Genomic DNA, 18,281 nt, shown 5'->3' on the forward strand with positions numbered 1-18,281 from the left:
AGAACCAGAGCAGAATAAGTGAATTCTTAGTGTGCTAAATAGCCCTCAGATGTTTATGAAAATGCAGATTCCAGAGCCTCACACCCAGACCTTCAATCAGAATTGAAGGGGGGGGACCCCAGAATCTCTGTGTTTAGTAAGAACCTTGGGTTGTACTTCTGCTTACTGAAACTCGAAAACCACACTTGTAGATGCCTTTTTTAAATTGTAAAACACACAGAACATAAAGTGTACCATCCTAGTCATGTTCAAGTGTACAAACCGGTGGCATTAAGGATATTCACATTGTCATGCAGTTAATCTCTGGAGCTTTTCCATCTTGCAAAACTCTATACTCATTAAACAGTTTCCATTTCCCCTCCCCCCAGGCTCTGGCAGCCACCATCCTACTTTCTGTTTCTATGAATTTGACTTATCTAGGGCCCTCATATATGTGGAATTATATAGTATCTGTCTTTCTATGACTGGCTTATTTCACTCCACATAATGTCTTCAGGGTTCATTCATGTTGTAGTTTGTGCCAGAATTTCCTTTTTAAGCTGAATAATATTCTACTGCACGTATGTACCCATTTTGCTTATCCATATCTGTCTGTGGACACTTGGGTTGCTTCTACCCTTTGGCTCTTAGGAATAATGCCATTGTGAACACAGATGTACAAATATCTTTTCGAGACCCTGTTTTCAGTTCTTTTGGGTACGTACTCAGAAGTGAAATTGCCAGACCCTAGAGCAGTAATTCTATTTTTAATTTTTTGAGGAATCCCCATACTGTTTTACACAGTGGCTGCATTTCCATTTCCACCAACAGTGCAGCAGGGTTCCAATTTTCCAAACCTCGCCAACACTAGTTTTTTGGCTTTTGATAGGGGCCATCCCAGTGGGTATGAGGTGACAGCTCATTGTGATTTTGGTTTGCATTTCCCTAGTGATCGGTGATGTTGAGCATCTTTTCATATGCTTGTTGGCCATCTGTGTATCATCTTTGGAGAAATGTCTACTCAAGTCCTTTGCCCATTTTTTTTTTTAATCAAGTATTTGTTTTTTGTTGTTGTTGTTGCTTAGTTGTAGGAGTTCTTTATAGATTTGGATTTTAACCCCTTAGCGGACATGTGGTTTGGATATAATTTCTCCCATTCCATAGGTGGTCCATTTCCCTCTGTCAGTTGTTTCTTTTGATGCAAGTTCTACAAGTTCTGTATGCCATATAACCCTGTAGAGGAAATATTATTATCTATTATTCCCGTTGTAGGGGGGTGGACACTTGGGGCGGGTTGAGCTGTCGGGCCCGTGGCCACACAGCTGTACGCAGTACGAGAGCCGGGATTCAAGCTCAGGGCCCTCTGACCCCGGAGCTAGCGCCCTGTCCGTTCCCGTTCCCCCACTGAGCTAATGACAAGGCCCATGGAAGTCTGCAGGCAGTGGCGTGGGTTCGAGAAGCCTACAGTTACAGGAGAGGAAATACGAACGAAAGACTTGCGAATCTCTTCCTTCCTTCCCCTTTGCTTAGACCTTAGAAATAGCAGAGAAGTGCAGACAGGTTTTTAACTCTTTTGTTTATCTGTTTGCTTGTTTAAGCATTTCGTAAGCTTGTTTCAGAGCCCATCTGCTACCCGCAGTTCCCCCAGTGGTCTGCGTTCGTTCACGCTGCTGCTGATCCGGCATCTCGTGCCTCCAGTACCTTCCCTACTCCACCCTCTGTCTTTCCAGGAGGCTAGCTTGAGCTCCCGCTCTTCCCTCTCATCTCCCCAGCTCACCCAGGCAGAACGAAGTGTCCCCTCACGGGCAGTCCCTTTCTTTGGGATGTTTCCCCCAGCCTAGGAGCTCCGCGGGTGGCGGCCGCGTCTTTTTCGTCGCCGTACCAGCACTTCACCTGGGCCGTGCATTATCCAGTCTCGGCCCAAGCCCAGACCAGTTAAATCACAACCTGGGGGTTGGGATGGGCAGCTGTGGCTTTTACTAACCCCTTAGGGGAGGCTTCTGTGCAACCAGCCTGGAGACCCCCTGGCCCCTGCCAGGCCCTCATCCAGCCTGCTTGGACTAAGTCACAATCACTCCTGGAGCTGCGCGGAGTGCCGCAGTCCTGCCTCCCCGCCTCTGCAGCCTGCCTGTCCCTAGAATTGTGGTGTTTGTCCTGGGCTCACGGATGCCCAGCCTGGCGCTGCCATCGGAAGGGGCCTACGGGGCTGTTCTTGCCATTGCCCTTGATGCTTTGTGTACCCTTCTTAATTCAGTGAAAGGGGCAGTTTTGGAAGGATGATGGGAACTTGATACATCCTTCCTTCCTCCCTCCCTTCCTTCCTTCCTTCCATCCACCCACCCGCCCCATATCCATTTATTGAGCACCTACTGTGAGCTAGGCACTGGGTGGACATAACACCTTTGAACAGCTACTGTACTACTGGGGAAAGTGTGCTACAACCTTCTGAGAGGCGAGGCTGTGTGTTTCTGTGTGTGTATACATGCGTGTGTGCACGTGTGTGTGCTAAGACCATGTCCTTGGTGAACAGCAGGGTTCTCCGAATGTGACCTGGATTTTGAATGGTGGGGCAGGTATCCTATGGGAGGAACTAAGTGCTCTTGGCTGACCTGTTTGGGGAGGGAGAGACTGAAGGATTCTTCCTGAGGCTATTCCCCATGGATAATCACATTCAGGTTTTTGTTTCTGTTCATTCATTCATCAAACATCTAATGAGTACCTGCTGTCTAGTACTCAGAGTTCAGACTGTGGACCTGCTATTTGGCCGTCACCTGGAACTTGTTAGAAATGCAGCTTCTTAGGCCTCATCCTACACTTTGTTGTTGTTGTCGCTGGGACTGGGTTCAAGAGTGTCTTTTAACAGACTCTCCAGGTGACTCACGCTTGCTAGTGTTTGAATCCCTGCTCCAGAATGTTGGATTGTGCATCGTCGTCATTGCGAACTCTCCCTCACTGCTTACACAAAGGCTCTCCGTAAATGTTTGTGGACTTACTCCTGTGTGCCAGGTCCTGCCAGGTACTGGGAATATGGGAGATGCTTCAGGGGGAGGATGACACGTTCAGCCAGGACACGCGGGTGGCAGTAGCCAGCAGGGCACTAGATGCATACCTCTGAGTCTCAGGAGAAAAGTCGGGGCGGTGGAGGTTATTTTGGAAGCCATCAGCATACAGGTAGAAAGATTAGATGACAAAACATATGAGAAGAAACTCTCAAGACCCCTGTGAAAGTCAGAGAGGAGGGTGGTGGTGATGGGACGTGCCTGGCTGACCTGAAGCCAGGTGTTCTGATGAATTCCCACCTGGCAGCCCATTTGCTTGGTGTTGAGGTAATATTGGCATTTTCACTCTGTAAACCAGGGTAAGGGTGTCACTTCCCTTATGTCCCTGCACATCAAGAGAGCGTGTCTCTTGGGTCCTCCTGGGATGGTGTCCATTTGTAGAGCACCTGCCTTCTGTTGGGGTTCTCCTTCTTCCTTCTCTCCACGGGACAATATGGCACCAAGACTTGATGGGAGGGGGCAGGGCTGACCCTCGTTTGCAGTGTTTGTGGGCAGGTGGGGGTGGGGCACACAGTGTACTGGAGATTGCCCCCCTACCCCCAGCACTCGGTTCCCTGGCTGTGCAGAGTCGGGCCTGTAAGAGGCAGGGCTTTGGCTACGGCAGGGCTGTAGAACTTGATCCCAGATTTATTTTTGGAGAGCGAATTCTGGGATCTAGCCTTGTACTGTATGAGCTGCAGCAACGTGAACCCTAGGCCTGTATCACATGATTTGTGGAAAATCCGTTTGGTATACAAATGGTTAATAGAAATCTAAGCATCGGTCAGGTAGAATAATTGCATGTATACACCAGTTTCTTTTATTAGAAGTAACAGGCCTTTACTGGGGAAAAGGAAGTGCTCACCATTGTTAGTTCCCTAGCTGGAAAATTCTTTGCGATCTAGGAGAGCTTAGAAAAATATTTGCTTTAGTTTCCTAATATCTTAGCAGCCTTCCCAGCAGCCTGTGGTCTGTTGCCACCTGACCGTACTCAACAGTGTTTGTCAGGGTGATTTGGCTTCTGACGGGGAGAGTGGTCCAGACCAAGTGCAGGAGGCACCAGGATGGCATTCTGAGGTTCCACAGTGGACGCCTCTCAGCCTGTGCACTGTCCTCCATGAGTAGCTCCAAGAGCCGGCTGGCCACTTGCTTGGGTGCTGCATGGACTCAGGCCACAGCCTGCCGTCTCTCGAGGAGGTAGGTCTCTGCACCTTTGCTGCATGCAGGCAGCCCAGTTTGTGTGTTTGTGTGTGTGGTGGTGTGCGTTGGTAAAGCCTGGCCGTGGGCTCCCTCCAGTGGGAATGAGGCCATGTCCTTCCGTACCTGCTAAAGATTTGTGGGCAAAAAGGTGCCAGTAATAATGGGGCATAAGGGGGCCTGGGTTCTTGCGGACCGCCGCTGCCATGGGAAACAGGCAAAGTAGCTGCCCCACCATGGGCACAGTGGCAGCCTACACTGGGGGGCAGCCCGTTCTCAGTCTCCACCCCGCTGTTGGTCAGGTTCCACTGCTCTTATCCACTGCTCTTCCCCAGCCCCGCAAGCTGGTGGATGCGGGCAGACAGTTGATGTCTTTTGTGCCCTTGACTTTGGATTTCAAACAAGCTGATTGCAAGTTCATCTTTCTGTAGGGACTTAATTAATCCACTGGTTTTGTCATTTCAATTACAGTAGCCCAATTTAACCTGCCCCCCCTCCAATACTTTGAAATTATTCTCCTCCAAAGTTGTGTGCGAGTCATGCCTTCAGCCCTGGGTGGGCAGTGCTGGTGCTGCTTCTGAGCCGGCGGGGAGGCCGAGTCTGGGTTCCTGCTGCGCCTCCTTTGATGGAGCGCCCCCTTCCCCCCTGCAGTTGTTGCCCCCCACCCCACCCCGCTGCTGGAAGGGCCTCGGTGGAGAGAGGTCTGAGCTCTGTTAGTTGGGTTTTGATTTCAGTACAGGAGTTGATAAAACGAGATAAACCCCAGGCTCACAGGGCCGGGGAAATTAAACAGAGATGATATCAAAGTTCCCCTGAGTTTTCAACTGTGATACAGTAGCTTAGTTTTCTCCCAGACTGGGGCCGGGAGGCACGCCTTTGATTCTGAAACAATATTCAGCATCAGTTAAGCCCAGCACTGCTGACTTTTAGGGATTATAAGCACACTGTTGTAGTAATTCTTTGATCAGTTACAAGGGAGCAGTGTGCTGTCTGTATGAGAGGCTTTATAGTTAAAGTTCATTTCTCTGTGAACCTGGGATGACAGCATTGCCAAGGTGCTGCAGGGCTGGGCGCCGAGGCCTTCCCCAGGTACTGTTTGCAACACTGCAGGCAGAGCGGGAGGCGGGTTTTCTCCTACCCAGCCTTGTTGCATAGTATTCATCAGGTATGACATGGAAAAAGTCCTCCTGGCCTGGAAAACACACCTCACCCTAACTGATCCTTTGTAGCCCCAGTATGTACATGCAACACACACACACATACACACACACACACACACACAACACATTCATACATACTCTTCTGCCTGGTGGAGAAATCCTCTTGGGGCAGACATAGGAATAGCAGCCCCCAGCCTTGGAAATGATATAGTGGAGGCTGGCCATGCACCCGGGGTAGAGATTGGGTTGGGAATTGGGGCCAGATGACCCACGAGGTTAAGTGAGGAGAACCAGCTCAAGGTCAGTGTTGCCACTGCACTCTCCCTGTGTCCACCAGCAGACGTCACTCCCAGGTGCCATCACCAGCTTGATTCCTCACCTGGCATTTACTGACAACTGACTTAATTTCAGGTTGGTTCAATCTTTTAGTCCTGAGAAATCTCAGCCTCTGTTGTCTTGTCATCTAAAATACTGGTCAACTTTTGGCTCTCCCTGCAGAGACTCCCCTTGCAGCCACAGCTTGGATGGTAGAAGTTTCCCTCAGTTGCTCCCCCCTCCTCCTGGTGGGCCTCGAGACTTCCCGTTGGTAATGGAGCCCCTGTGTGCTGTCGATTGCACGCGCACGGTGCTATACATCAACGTATTCCCTCCTGTGCAGTGCTCGGATCTCCCTCATTAGGCCTAAATTTACCTCCGTCCTACACAAACATGGCCTTAGCTCATTTTTATTGTTGTAAATTATTTATGAGGGAAATGTTGAATCTTGAAACTGAGGTGTGAGGAAAATTAATCCCATGTTACTTTTATCTTTCTGTACTTTTCTCCCCCTTGCTTCACTTATTGGGCTATAGCTGGAGAAAGAAGAGCTTTGGCATTTTTAAATATAATTAGTGTTGAAACTGCTTTCTCAGTTGGGTATCAGATGGGATGTTGGTCTCTCTGCACAGTGTCATGGAAAGCAGATCAGATCTGGGAAGGAGGACTAGAGGTCCTGTTCAGGTGGGCCGGCTGCCGGTTGCATGGCAGCTGACAACTCTGGGCCTTCTTCTCTAAATTCTTTGTCTTCTCTAAGATAGAGGCAGTTAGACCCAGCCGCCTTCCAGGTTTGGTATGATCATCAGTCAAGAAGGAGCCTAAGAAAGCTTTCTGAGAATTGCAAAGCGCTGTACAAATGCAGCTGGGTGTGTTAGTGTGTTTTGTGTGCAATTAGGATTTTGAGATAGAGGTGGGTCTCTATCTGCTGCGGAGCTGCTGAGGATGAAATCAGGGGTTGCTGCAAGTAGGCCTTGGTATTTTATGTTTTAGACCAGCATTGCCTCTTGCCACACAGGTTAACGTTGGTCTTAAACAGCCCGCTGCCCACCCGCCCCTCCCCGGCAGATCTGCTCTGCAGGCTTGCATTAATGGCCTCTTCTCCCCTCTCAGAGGCCTGGCCTGTGACCCTGGGCGCCTGAGTACTCGGCGGTGCCATCCCTTCTGGCTCGAGGCTCCACACAGCCCGGGAAACGTGGAGTGCTAGTTAATAAATGGCCTTTTGTTAGGAAGGTCAATTGAAGTGACGGTAGAGACGCTGTTAAAAGTAATTTGCAGTCAGAAAATATGTAATTCAGGGCAAGCTGCTTTGAGTGATTGCCTCTGCCATGGATATCTTGGGCGTTTCTCATTAAAAGCTTCCTTTGCTGGTGGTGGGGCTTCCTCCACCGCCGAGCCGGCCGCGGCCCCGCGCCGCGAGGAGTCATTTGTCTGTATTTCACAAAGGCTGCCTTGATCCCCAGGGTACAGCAACTGGGGGGAAAGGGAAGAAGGAGGCGTGCATCCGAGATGCTCTGTGCTCACGCTCTGCTGTCGCATCCTCCCGTCTGCAGGCTGGGCTGCGACCGTGCACGCATGGGCACAGGCCGCCGGCTCCTTTGTCTGCCTCAGCTGGAGGCAGCCCGCAGCCATCTTGGAACCTGCGGCCGGGCTGCCTCCCGGTGCATTGTGGGAGCGGCCGGGCTCCAGGGGGCGAGTTTCCCCACTGCCCTTGACCGCCGGCTTCGGGCGGGGAGAGCCGTTGTCAGCCGCGCCTCGCGAGGACGTCTGACCCGGGGACGGGACCCCGTCCGCAAATAAAATATTTAGTCCCATGCTTGCCTCCTCTCTCGCTCACAAAGTAGAGGCAGTACTATCTTAATAATAATAATAAAAAAAAACTCACCTCGGATGTTTTATTAAATTCACAGCATGATATTTTAGCACTGGCAGAATTTGTACATTCCGTTAATGAGTTGTTAATTGCAAAGCGTTTTGGTAACCAACAGCAGGTACCCATATTTTTCAAACTGCAGCGGTGTTATTTTCATGCTACCAATACTATGGGATTTTCCAAGTGATGATACTTTTTGATTAGTGTTTGCTTTGGCCTGGGCTGATGCAGATATTTAACGCTAAACCTTCTTTATTGGGGGGCATGCATGCCTATTCATTCAATAAATACTTCCTGCCTACTTTGTGCAGGAAGCACCAAGCCCGGTGCTTTATATAAACCTGCCTGGTAAATGAAATTTGAAAATAGAAAATGATGCAGTGGTGTGGCATGGTATCCTACCCCCTGCCCTGGGCTTCTAGAAGCTCATTTTCAGTAGAATTAAGTAAAGCATAACTTAGTTTGGCTTTTGTCATGAACCTAAGTTGAGAGTGTGGCTTCTGCCAGGCGCTTCCTAGCCTTGATTGGAGACTTGGCTCAATTTCATTGACAAGTCAGTTTCCGGAGCCTTTTGTGGGCTTCAGGGGACACTGATTACATGGGTGACTTGCATATAGCATTCTGATTGTTCCCATTTAGAAGGCTGCAGTCATTTTTAATAGCCTCTGCCTTTTCTGATTCTAGGCTGAGAACTAAGAATATTTCTTCTCCCTGCCTAGTTAGGCAGGGTGTTTGGTTTGCTTTAGAAGCAGTAACCAGCTTTGAGAGATCTGGTAGACCTACAGTCGGTGGAATTTAATTGCTGCAGAAGGAGGTGGAATTTAACTTGCTCTTTTTCACTGCTTGTCCTTTTAAAAGTACTAGAAGTCATTTACATAGGGTGTTACCTCTTTTATTTGCTTTCTGGTGCCCTGCCACTCCAGCTGCCCAGACCCAGTGCTCTCTATATTCTCCTTGTCTCCTGTGGTCACATCAAGAGGCAGTCAGCAGCAGAATAATAATTCCAGTTCCCCTCCCTTTCTCCCGAAGTGCCCAGCAAGAATTATGGTCATTGTTAGTGTTTAGCTTTGAGTAAGTGCCCACATGACCTGCGGGATTAAACACAACAAAGGCACCTGCCAGTCCTCCCAGGAATGGCGCCTACCACATTTCCGGCCACTTACGCTGGACCTGTGGGCCCCAAACCTGCCAGTCTCATCTGCTTTTTGTTGAGTGCCCACTGTGTGCCAGGGACTCCTCCAGGCCCTTCGTTTATGTGACTCCCTTAGATCTCACGGCAGCTCTGTGACTGTCCATATCGTGACCTCTTGCTTGCTCAAAGTCACCATCCGGTAAACCATTCCTGGACTTGAACGCCATTCCTCTGCCTGCATTCCCAGAACACTTTCTTCCATGTGTTTGCAAAGCTCTGCCTACTGAACAGTCCACGCTTGGTTGTGCGAGAGGCTGTGGATTTGGAAGTCTGCACCTCCACAAGGAGATACTGTAAGGGAGAGAAGTGAACAGTGACGTTAGATTCAGCTGTGTCTGCTTTCTCCTCAGAGAAGCTACTGGTATCTGTTCAGAAGTCAGGCAGCTTGTTGAGAGTGGTAAGAATGGTTTGCTTCTGGGTTTGAGTCAAAGTTACCTCTCCGAGCAGGGACGGGCCCTCATTAACTATGTTCGCTCAGTGTTCAGAGCCAACATGAGAAGAGCAGGGGTTAGAGATGACTTGAGTTCTTGATCTGAGGAAAGGGTCAGGTAAGGCCAGGGCTCCTTTAGCCAGTTCAGGTATATGGAGCTTAGCTCAGGATATTTGCGCCAGGATTCCGGTTCTGTTTGAGACTTTGTATCGTTCACTTTAAATGGTCAGTTTGAATTTTGTGCTTTCTTTTTCCTTTTCGGAACCAGGACCAATCCACCATGCCTGAAGTCAAAGACCTTTCAGAAGCTTTGCCAGAGACGTCGATGGATCCCATCACGGGAGTGGGGGTGGTGGCTTCTCGGAACCGAGCCCCAACAGGCTATGATGTAGTAAGTCAAGATCCACTAATTCAACCAATATTTATCTCCTGTGTTCAAGACCCCCCGAACCTTGTGTGTAAATGTGCTCCTTCCCTCTGGGAACTTAAACAGGGAGGGAAAGCCTCACCAGTGGGAAGGTGTGGGAGTGTCCTGGTTTGGGAGTCAGAGGACCTGAGTCCACCTGGGCTGTTTCCTGACCTTGGCCGAGTCACTTGACCTCTGTGATGGTCATTTTCATCTTCTGTAAAACTAAAGGGTTGGCTCTGTTGATTTCTAAACTTACTTCCAGTTGTGAAATTTCAGGAACAGGATCCAAGAGTCTGAAAGATCTTTGTCATGGGTTGTCATGCATGCATAAGTGTCATCAGTGTATTGCCATACATTCTCATAGCTCTTTACAGTTTGCAGAGCAGTTTCCTACCTGTGAAGTCATTTGGCTCTCACAGTTCCCTGGAAGGCTAGGAGGGCAAAATAGCTTTTTCACCACTTTGCTGATTAAGAGAACCCAAGCTCCGACAAGTGAAGTGACAGAGGGCCGAGGCCCAGTCCTTGGGAGTGGTGAATCAGGACCAGACAGACCCCCTTCCAAGTCCACTGCTCTGACTGATCACACCACTACAATTTAGCAAAGAACTTGCTTTGCTTTTCAGCTGGCGTCTGTGGTGGTGTTCAGTAGTACTGATGGCTGGAATTGGTTATTTTGTTGTTTCAATTAGATAAATTGCTTAAAAGGTGCAGAGTAACATTAGGAGGGTTTAGTTAGCAGTGACTGTGGTCATGTGTCCTGAGATTCTAAGGTGGTCTTATTTTCACTTTCCTCATTTTGTTTAAGACAGCATATTGTTCTTGTTTATTGAAAATATGCACCAAGAATGTATAAGAATAAAAAGAATACGAGGCTCATTAGCCAGCACTGAAAACCTGCCACCATGATTAGATTAGCGTCTGATGTCCCAGGGGTGGGAGGGATACAGCGCCTGGTCCAGAAGAAGCCCTAAGGCATGGTTTCTCAACCTTGACACTAGTGACATTTTGGACCAGATAATCAGATAATTCTGTGTTGGGGGGCTGTCCTGTGCTACATATATAGGATGCTTAGCAGCATCCCTGGCCTCTACCTATTAGATACCAGTAGCATTAACCTCCCTCCCCCCCAGTTGTGACAACCAAAAATGTGTGCAGACATTGCCAGATGTCCCTAGGTGGAGGGGACAGAGGGGCAAAAGCAGCCCCCGTTGAGAAGGCTGTAGTATACATTGGCTCAGCCAGCACTGGGTCCCGTCCAGGGGAGGAGGAGCCTGTTAAAATGCTCCACATCACTTCCCCAACTGTTTGAAAGCTTATAAACATTTTTAAAGTGAAAGGACAAGGGAATCTTTTTTGACAAAGATTTGAGTCTTACCTGCTGTCTGACTTCAAAGCACTGTTTGAATGTATAACTTGCCATAAAATAGAATCATTAGATATGGCTTTGTGCCATAAAACTCTTGGGGAAGCTAATAAAAATGTTCCTGATTTGAGAAGCCAAAGTGTCTTTTGATGAATTAGATATGAAGCAGCAAGTCATGAATCAGGGCAGGGGCTCAGTGCTCGTGATCTCTGGGAGGACTGGCTCAGGGGTTGCTCTCCTGAGAGGGCTCATGCGGGGGGCTCACACCCAGGGCATGGGTCTCCACGTCTTCTTGCTGTTCTCCTTTGTTGATCTGTGTCTTTAACATCCTGTTTGTACCTTTGGGGTCATCTTGAAAGCTTGGCTAGTGGGTGGCAGATGGCCTTTGATAGTCTGGTTTTCTGAAAGTCTTGGTAAGTCTGACAGGAGCAGAATCTATCCCTATCATTTTCTCCTAACATCTAGCTCAGGGCAGAAGAGCGCAGTGTCAAATGAGTAAAATTAATAAGCACATTTCATGATTATGCTGTACCACGCATTATAGTGAAAGGTGAGCAGGGCAAGAGGCTCCCGAGGGTCAGCCCGGCAATTACCCAGCCTCCGCACGCGGAGATGGAGAGTGTCCGAGCTCCCTCTGAAAGCCCTTTCGGGGAGACGGGTAGGAGATGTCTCTTTGTACTGACCGCTGGGTTGTTCCCATATAGGATCTGGTTCCCTAGAAGTCTGACCCTGAGTTCAAGGGGAATGGGGGGGGGTGCGGGGAGGCCAGGGGGAAGAGAGGCACTTCCCATTCCTTTTATCCGGAGTTTCATAGAACGTCAACCTCCAAACCGAACTGTAAGGCATTTTATGGTGGCGGGCTTCTGAGATGCTTAGACTGAACTGCAGTGGCTGAGGGAGCCTGCTGTGGATTGTGGCGAGACACCTCTCTGCCTGTCACATCTGTGGCAGGATTAATCCCTCCTGTGCACAGAGTATGGTCAGTACTGTGACCACGCAGCCCCGAGAGTTTGGCAGGGATGGACTGCTGACCCTGGACAGCACGGCCACACGCCTTGCTGCTTGTTTGAAGCCAAAGATGCCACATGTGTGTTTATAAAAATTTAATTTTATAACTTCTCTCCAGGTCAGGGGAAACTTCTTAGGCTAAGGGGTGGGATTATTTGCTAAACTTCTTAATTTATTGTCCCTATTTCTGCAGTCCTCTCTGAAATAGCCTGTCCTTTCTTTTTTTTTTTTTTTTAAAGATTTTATTTATTTATTTGAGAGAGAGAGAATGAGAGATAGAGAGCATGAGAGGGAAGAGGGTCAGAGGGAGAAGCAGACTCCCTGCCGAGCAGGGAGCCCGATGCGGGACTCGATCCCGAGACTCCAGGATCATGACCTGAGCCGAAGGCAGTCGCTTAACCAACTGAGCCACCCGGGCGCCCCTAGCCTGTCCTTTCTGTTCCACTGCCACACTCTCAGATCTTAGAGTGACTGGTGGTGATCCTTCCTGTCGTCAGAGGGTGGGTGGGTCGCCTGTGTCCTTGTGACGTCATTGCAGCTGTGAGCCGACTCTGTGGCATTTGCTGAGGGTAGTACGTGCTGTTTTATCATATGTGGATGGTCGGTTTTCAGCGAACCGTAATGCCTAGAAGCACTTCATGCTAAAACTCTTCTGTGCAGAATTAATCTTTGATTCCCGAGTCACTCTGGGATATAGCAACATCTGAGGGCATCAGGCTGGCCATAACTGACGGCCAGTGTGGGTCTGTTTCTATGTATTTCTGGCAGAATACATCCTAATACATCCTAACTTTTACATCCTTTTGCCTTTCTAAACAAGTGCTTACAACTCAGAGACTAAAGCCTCCAATACCGTATTTATGAGATGACTCTCTCCAAAACGGAAATAGCTTCCTTTGATAATATGCTTTTTGGTAATATACTTTCATATGATAATATGCTGTTTGGGCAAAAACTAACAAAACAAAAAGTCAACAACACAGAGAAAGAATAATCAAATGCGGGCGCCTGGGTGGCTCAGTTGGTTAAGCGACTGCCTTCAGCTCAGGTCATGGTCCTGGAGTCCCAGGATCGAGTCCCACATCAGGCTCCCTGCTCAGCAGGGAGTCTGCTTCTCCCTCTGACCCTCCTCCCTCTCATGCTCTCGTCTCTCGTTCTCTCTCTCTCAAATAAATAAATAAAATCTTTAAAAAAAAAAAAAAAAAAAAGAATAATCAAATGCTCTAGAGCGTTTTAACTTAGTCTATTTATCCCACCTGTTTTGTGAGCAAATACTATGTACCAGCTAGGAACTGGGAACATAGTGGTGAGTGAAAACATACAGCGTCCTGCCTTCATGAAGCTTACAGCCCAGAGGGAGAGGAAGAGAATTAAATGATCACACAGATAAATGTAAAATAAAACTGTGGTAAGTGCTTGGAAGGGAAGTCCTAACACACTGTTGTTTCTGTCAGATCCCGCTTTCCAGACCTGTCCACCTTTCTTGCTAAATTCCAGGTTACGACAGCAAGGACTCACTCCAACTCACTTCTAGAAATCCCTCCCTTTCTTCTCTACCCTGAGACCTGCCAAGTGTCTGTCCTCCAGCGTTTTCTGAGCCTCTCCCAGGGCACCGCCTCAAGCGTGCTCAGGGTTCTTCGGCTCTGGCTCTCTCCCCGGCCGCCGCGCTGCGCCGTTCCTGTTGGTGACATCTGTGAGTCTGCCCTTGGCTGGGTACAGCTCCCTGCTAACCTAGCAATGGCTGCTCCCACCTTTCTGGCCTGAGTGGGGATGGACGCTGCTTTCCCTACCACTCCCTCCTTCTCGGACCTGCCATGGTTACCCACAGAACAGCTGAGACCAGAGTCACTTTTCAGGAGACTTTTCTGGAGCTCTGAGGATGAGGGGAATGAGAGAATAAAACTCAGAGAATATGAGAATATGCTACTGAGGCCCAGTGTCCTTTGACCCCCTACTTGCCCAGACTCTGCCTTCATTCTGCCTACCCCAGAACGACGTTTAGAGTTGAATCCCAGCCTCGGAGAGAGGAGGGGATTTTTTTCTTTTTCCTCTCTCCAGGAGAATCTAAGACCTCCTTCATTCTCTTCGAGAGAAACCTCACCCTATACACGGAGTCTTTATGGCACAGTCACCCCAAAGTGACAGATTATCCCTAAGCTCAGTGACTACTTTCAGATGTCCAGGTGGGGGATTCTCAAGCTTTTGTGGGTCTCAGTCTTGCGGAGGACCCCACACGCCAAATTCCTGTTGCAGTAGCTCTGGGGTGGGGCCTGAGAATTTCATTCTAACCAGTTCCCAGGTGGTGTTGATGCTGCTGGACCAGGGGCCACACTTTGAGAACCACTGGTCTAAATCGAGTCATTCTTAAATAATCTATACATGTGGCCACCACAGGTCTACCTCAGGGAGCGCTGTGCTAGCTTTTTCTGTTGTTTTCAGCCTCTCCTGATTCAGACTTCAGGAAGTCTCTGGGGATGTGTGTGTATGTCTGTGGGTTTTTCTTTTTAAATTATATTTTAAAAATATAAATGGAATGGTGCTATTCATACTCTCCTATCTTTTAAAATGTATTGTGGGCATAGATAGCTTTATATCAGTCCATATAGATATATCTCATCCTTTTAATAACAAATATCGTATTATCTGGCTGTGCCAAAATTTGGCTAATAATCCCACACTGAAGGACACTTAGTTTGTTTCCAATTTTTGTTTTTAATACGATAGACAAGGTCCTTGCACATGTATCCTGGCATGGTTGTCCTGCTAGATCCAAAAAACAATTCCATAGGTTGGAATTACTGGGTCAGGGTATTCACATTTTAATTTGATAAACATTACTGATTGCCTTCCAGAAAGGTTGTGACATTCTGTCAGTTTCCATTCTCACTAAAGTGAAAGTGAGTAAAATGAATTTTGGGGGGGGCAGGGGATGAATTGACAGAGTCTCCCCGTCCCCCAGACTTTGTGCCCAACTTCCTGTTGTCCTAGGACTTGTCCCAGTAGGCATACCTCCAGGAGTGAGGGCCTAATGATAGTATGCACGCTTGTTGCGATGCTAGCCAACAAGAGGTCTGTCATCCCTGAGAAGCAGAGACTGTGTAGGACAAAAATCCAGCCTCATTTGGCGCACGTGATTTCAGTGTATCTTCTAATCTCACTTCCTTCTACTAGCTTCTCTGGCCTCACTGAACTTATCACTTTCTCACGTTCAGAATAAGAAAACTTTGTACCATCATGCCTCTGAGTCTACTTTTTCCAGAATTCCGGAATTCCTGTACCTCCCTCCCCACTTTTTGGGTAAAATTTTACCTCTCCTTCAAAACCGCATTTGAGTAGCTCCTTAGTGAAATTTTTTCCTGACATTACTCATTCATTTATTTATTCATGCATTGGTTTCACAAATATTTGTCAACCAGCTGCTATTGCGTGAGGCCCTGGGAATCCGAGGCCTGGGAAGGTTGGGTTCCACCAGGTGGAAGGTCAGAGGTGAGCTCAGAGGTGAGGCTGGGAGAGCGGATGAGGCTGGATCACAGCACAAAGGAGTTGGCTGTTATTCTGAGGGCGGTGGGGGTGGTCGGAGGACTTCAAGAAGAAGAGATTCTTAGATGTGTGTTTTTAGAAGTTCACTCGGTGTGTGCAACGAGGAGAATAATTAGAAGATAGGGGTACTGGGGCAGGGGCGTGGGTTTGGAGGCTCCGGGCTAGCGTGGGGTGTGAGAGTAGTGGCCTGACCAGTCACCCTGGAAACAGGAAGTACATGGATCTGAGGGACATGGGCATCCAAATACATATTCTTTCACAGGAAAAAATGGATTAAGTGTTGGGAGGCAGGCACAGAGGTGAGGAAAGGAAGGGCCCCGATGATACGGGGTGTCTTGCTGGGCGGCCGGTGGATGCTGATGCTCTCTACCTGAAAGGCAAACATGGGAAGCCAGGTGGGTTGCAGGTGGAGAAGTGTGATTGGCTCAGTTTGGGGCACATTGAGTTGCTTGTGTGACATCCAGGCGGAGATGTTGAGGGGCCCCCTGGGCTGAAGGTCCCAAGAGACCATGGTGTAACTGAGATGTTCCTGGGAGCTGGTCCCTGCAGAGTCACTGAGTACTGGGTGCAAAGGGGGCCGCAAAGAGGGGACCGGGGCTGAGTGTCCAGAGACGTAGGTGAAAATTAGTAAGAAACTGGAGGAAAATGAGTCTTTCTAGAAGAAGGAGTAGTGGTTAACTTTCACAGTTGCCTGAAGGTTAAGTAAAATGAAGCTGAAAAGTTTCTGGTGAGTTAATACCAAGGAGGTGGTTATGGACTCGGTAGTGCAAGGCTGGAGTGGACCTGAAGAGCCCAACTGAAGTGGGAGGGGACCTCAAAGGAAGGGAGAGAGAGGGAGGCAGCAGCTGGAGGGTGATGTGGGGTCAGCAGTCTTTATTCTTTTGTGTAAAGGTGGGAGAGTGTTGAGCACGCTTAGCTGCCAGTGGGAAGGAACCAGGGTGATGGAGGGTTGAGGATATATGGGAGGAACGGCTGTGTGAGGAAGCAAGGCCCACGAGGGGCCGAGGACTTGGCATCTAGAACCTGCCAGAGAAGAGCTGGGAAGTGATGCTTGCGTGGTTCTGGCTCCCTGCTGGCACCACATGCTGGGGAGCTGGCCCTGGTCACGGGCTGTGACCAGCGAGTGGGCCTCTTGGGCAGACACTGGCCAGTCATGTCTTAAGTCTGCACTTCCCCTGTCTCCTTTCTCTCAACACTGCTTATTTCTGAAACTAATTAGACAGCAAAACCTTTCTTAAAAACAGTTGGACCTGAATAATTTATATATGCCCTAAATGTATTTGGGATTTTCCAAATAATTAGAAGTTTCAAATGCTTGAACTGTCAAACGTGAGGGGCACTGGGGGGACTCGGGAAGACCAGCTCCCCTCTGGGCCAGTGGGGCTGTGTCTAGGGGGCACACAGAGGGGTAAGTTTAAAGTCCTCAGCCTGCAAATGAGGTCCTACTTACAGCAAAGCGGTGAAAGAAAAGAATGATCTGCTAAATGCTGAAACAGGTTCCAGCAAGCTGGGGTTTTTATACAGCGCTCAAGAAATTCGTAAAAAAGTCACATGCAAAGCCTGTGAAGATGGTGACGGTATCTTACTAAAAACATATGGCGGGCCTCAAGTGGGAAACGTGGGATGTAATCCCCTGTCCCGTCTGGTCCCAGCTGTCACGCGGCCCCCCCGGGCAGCTCAAGTGCTCCTCGTGGCCAGAGGACAGCCAGAGCCCGTGGCCTCGAGGAGCTGCCGTCCCGAGGCTCTGCTTCCGCGGAGCAAAAGCAGAAGCAGGGGGCAGTGGCATCTTCCTGCTGCCTCGGGTCCCCTCCCCGCTGCTCCACTGGCCAGAGCGGAAACCTCCACAGGCGGGGACCCAGCCCACATGCTGGCTTATTTTCAGAACCAGAGCTTGTTTTGAGAAAAAGCACCAGGTGTTCCTCCCTTTTGTTTTGTTAGAAAATACATGAAACTGAGAATTACTGAAAACACGGACAGCGCTCTTGTGACCAGCCCTCGGGCCCTTGTTTCCTGCGACCCGGGTTAGTGGACCTCGGGCCGCGCCAGCCTGTCCCCGCACACTAGCCCGTGCCCCGCAGGGCCTGGGTCTCAGACGGCCAGGGGCTGAGAGGCGTGCCTGGCCTGCTGTTAGGACGAGTGGCCTCCATCCCTTCTTCCAGGCTCCTGTCCCACCAACTCTGCATCTTGGTTCTGACCCAGAGACTGTCTCTCCGTAATGACTTGCTCCCTTGTTGGTTCATCTGGAAAGTGGGGAGGACTTGAGAAACAGTGCGGGCAGTGTCTGGTGCTTCCTCCTGTTTGTTTTTTTTTTTAAGATTTTATTTATTTATTAGACAGAGACACAGCGAGAGAGGGATCACAAGCAGGGGGAGTGGGAGAGGGAGAAGCAGGCTTCCCACGGAGCAAGGAGCCCCATGCAGGACTCGATTCCAGGACCCCGGGATCATGACCTGAGCCGAAGGCAGACGCTTAACGACTGAGCCACCCAGGCGCCCCTGCCAAACTTCCTCTTCACCGCTTAGAAAGGCTTCTGACAAGCCTCAGTGAGTTGGGTTAATGGAAAAGATGAGGGAGGGGTTTGCTTTAATTTTTCTTTTCTTTTTTTTTTCAGTTCAGCTTTTTATTTGGAGATGACTGTAGATTCACATGCAGTTGTAAGAAGTAATAAGGAAAGATCTTGTGTTTACTCATGTTCTCCCGATAGTAACATCTTGCAAATTCTAGTACAATAGCACAATCAGGATATTGACACTGATCCAGTCAAGATACAGAACGTACCC

At 49.1% G+C, this 18,281-nt stretch overlaps 1 protein-coding gene across 6 annotated transcripts in view; it reads left to right on the top strand.

The window, feature by feature from the left end:
* Positions 1-18,281, top strand: part of MVB12B (multivesicular body subunit 12B) — a 260,387-nt gene that overhangs the window by 78,166 nt on the left and 163,940 nt on the right. For 5 of the 6 annotated variants that reach the window (XM_078061777.1, XM_078061778.1, XM_078061779.1 and 2 more), the window contains one exon: positions 9,450-9,572. In XM_078061777.1, coding sequence (XP_077917903.1) covers positions 9,462-9,572 — 111 coding nt within the window. In that variant the 5' untranslated portion in view covers positions 9,450-9,461. Of the gene's footprint in view, positions 1-4,063; positions 4,215-9,449; positions 9,573-18,281 lie in introns of those variants that run through there. The other variant, XM_036112895.2, reaches the window with a different exon arrangement.

The sequence above is a fragment of the Halichoerus grypus genome, chromosome 14 (assembly GCF_964656455.1).
Source record: "Halichoerus grypus chromosome 14, mHalGry1.hap1.1, whole genome shotgun sequence".
Taxonomy (NCBI): domain Eukaryota; kingdom Metazoa; phylum Chordata; class Mammalia; order Carnivora; family Phocidae; genus Halichoerus; species Halichoerus grypus.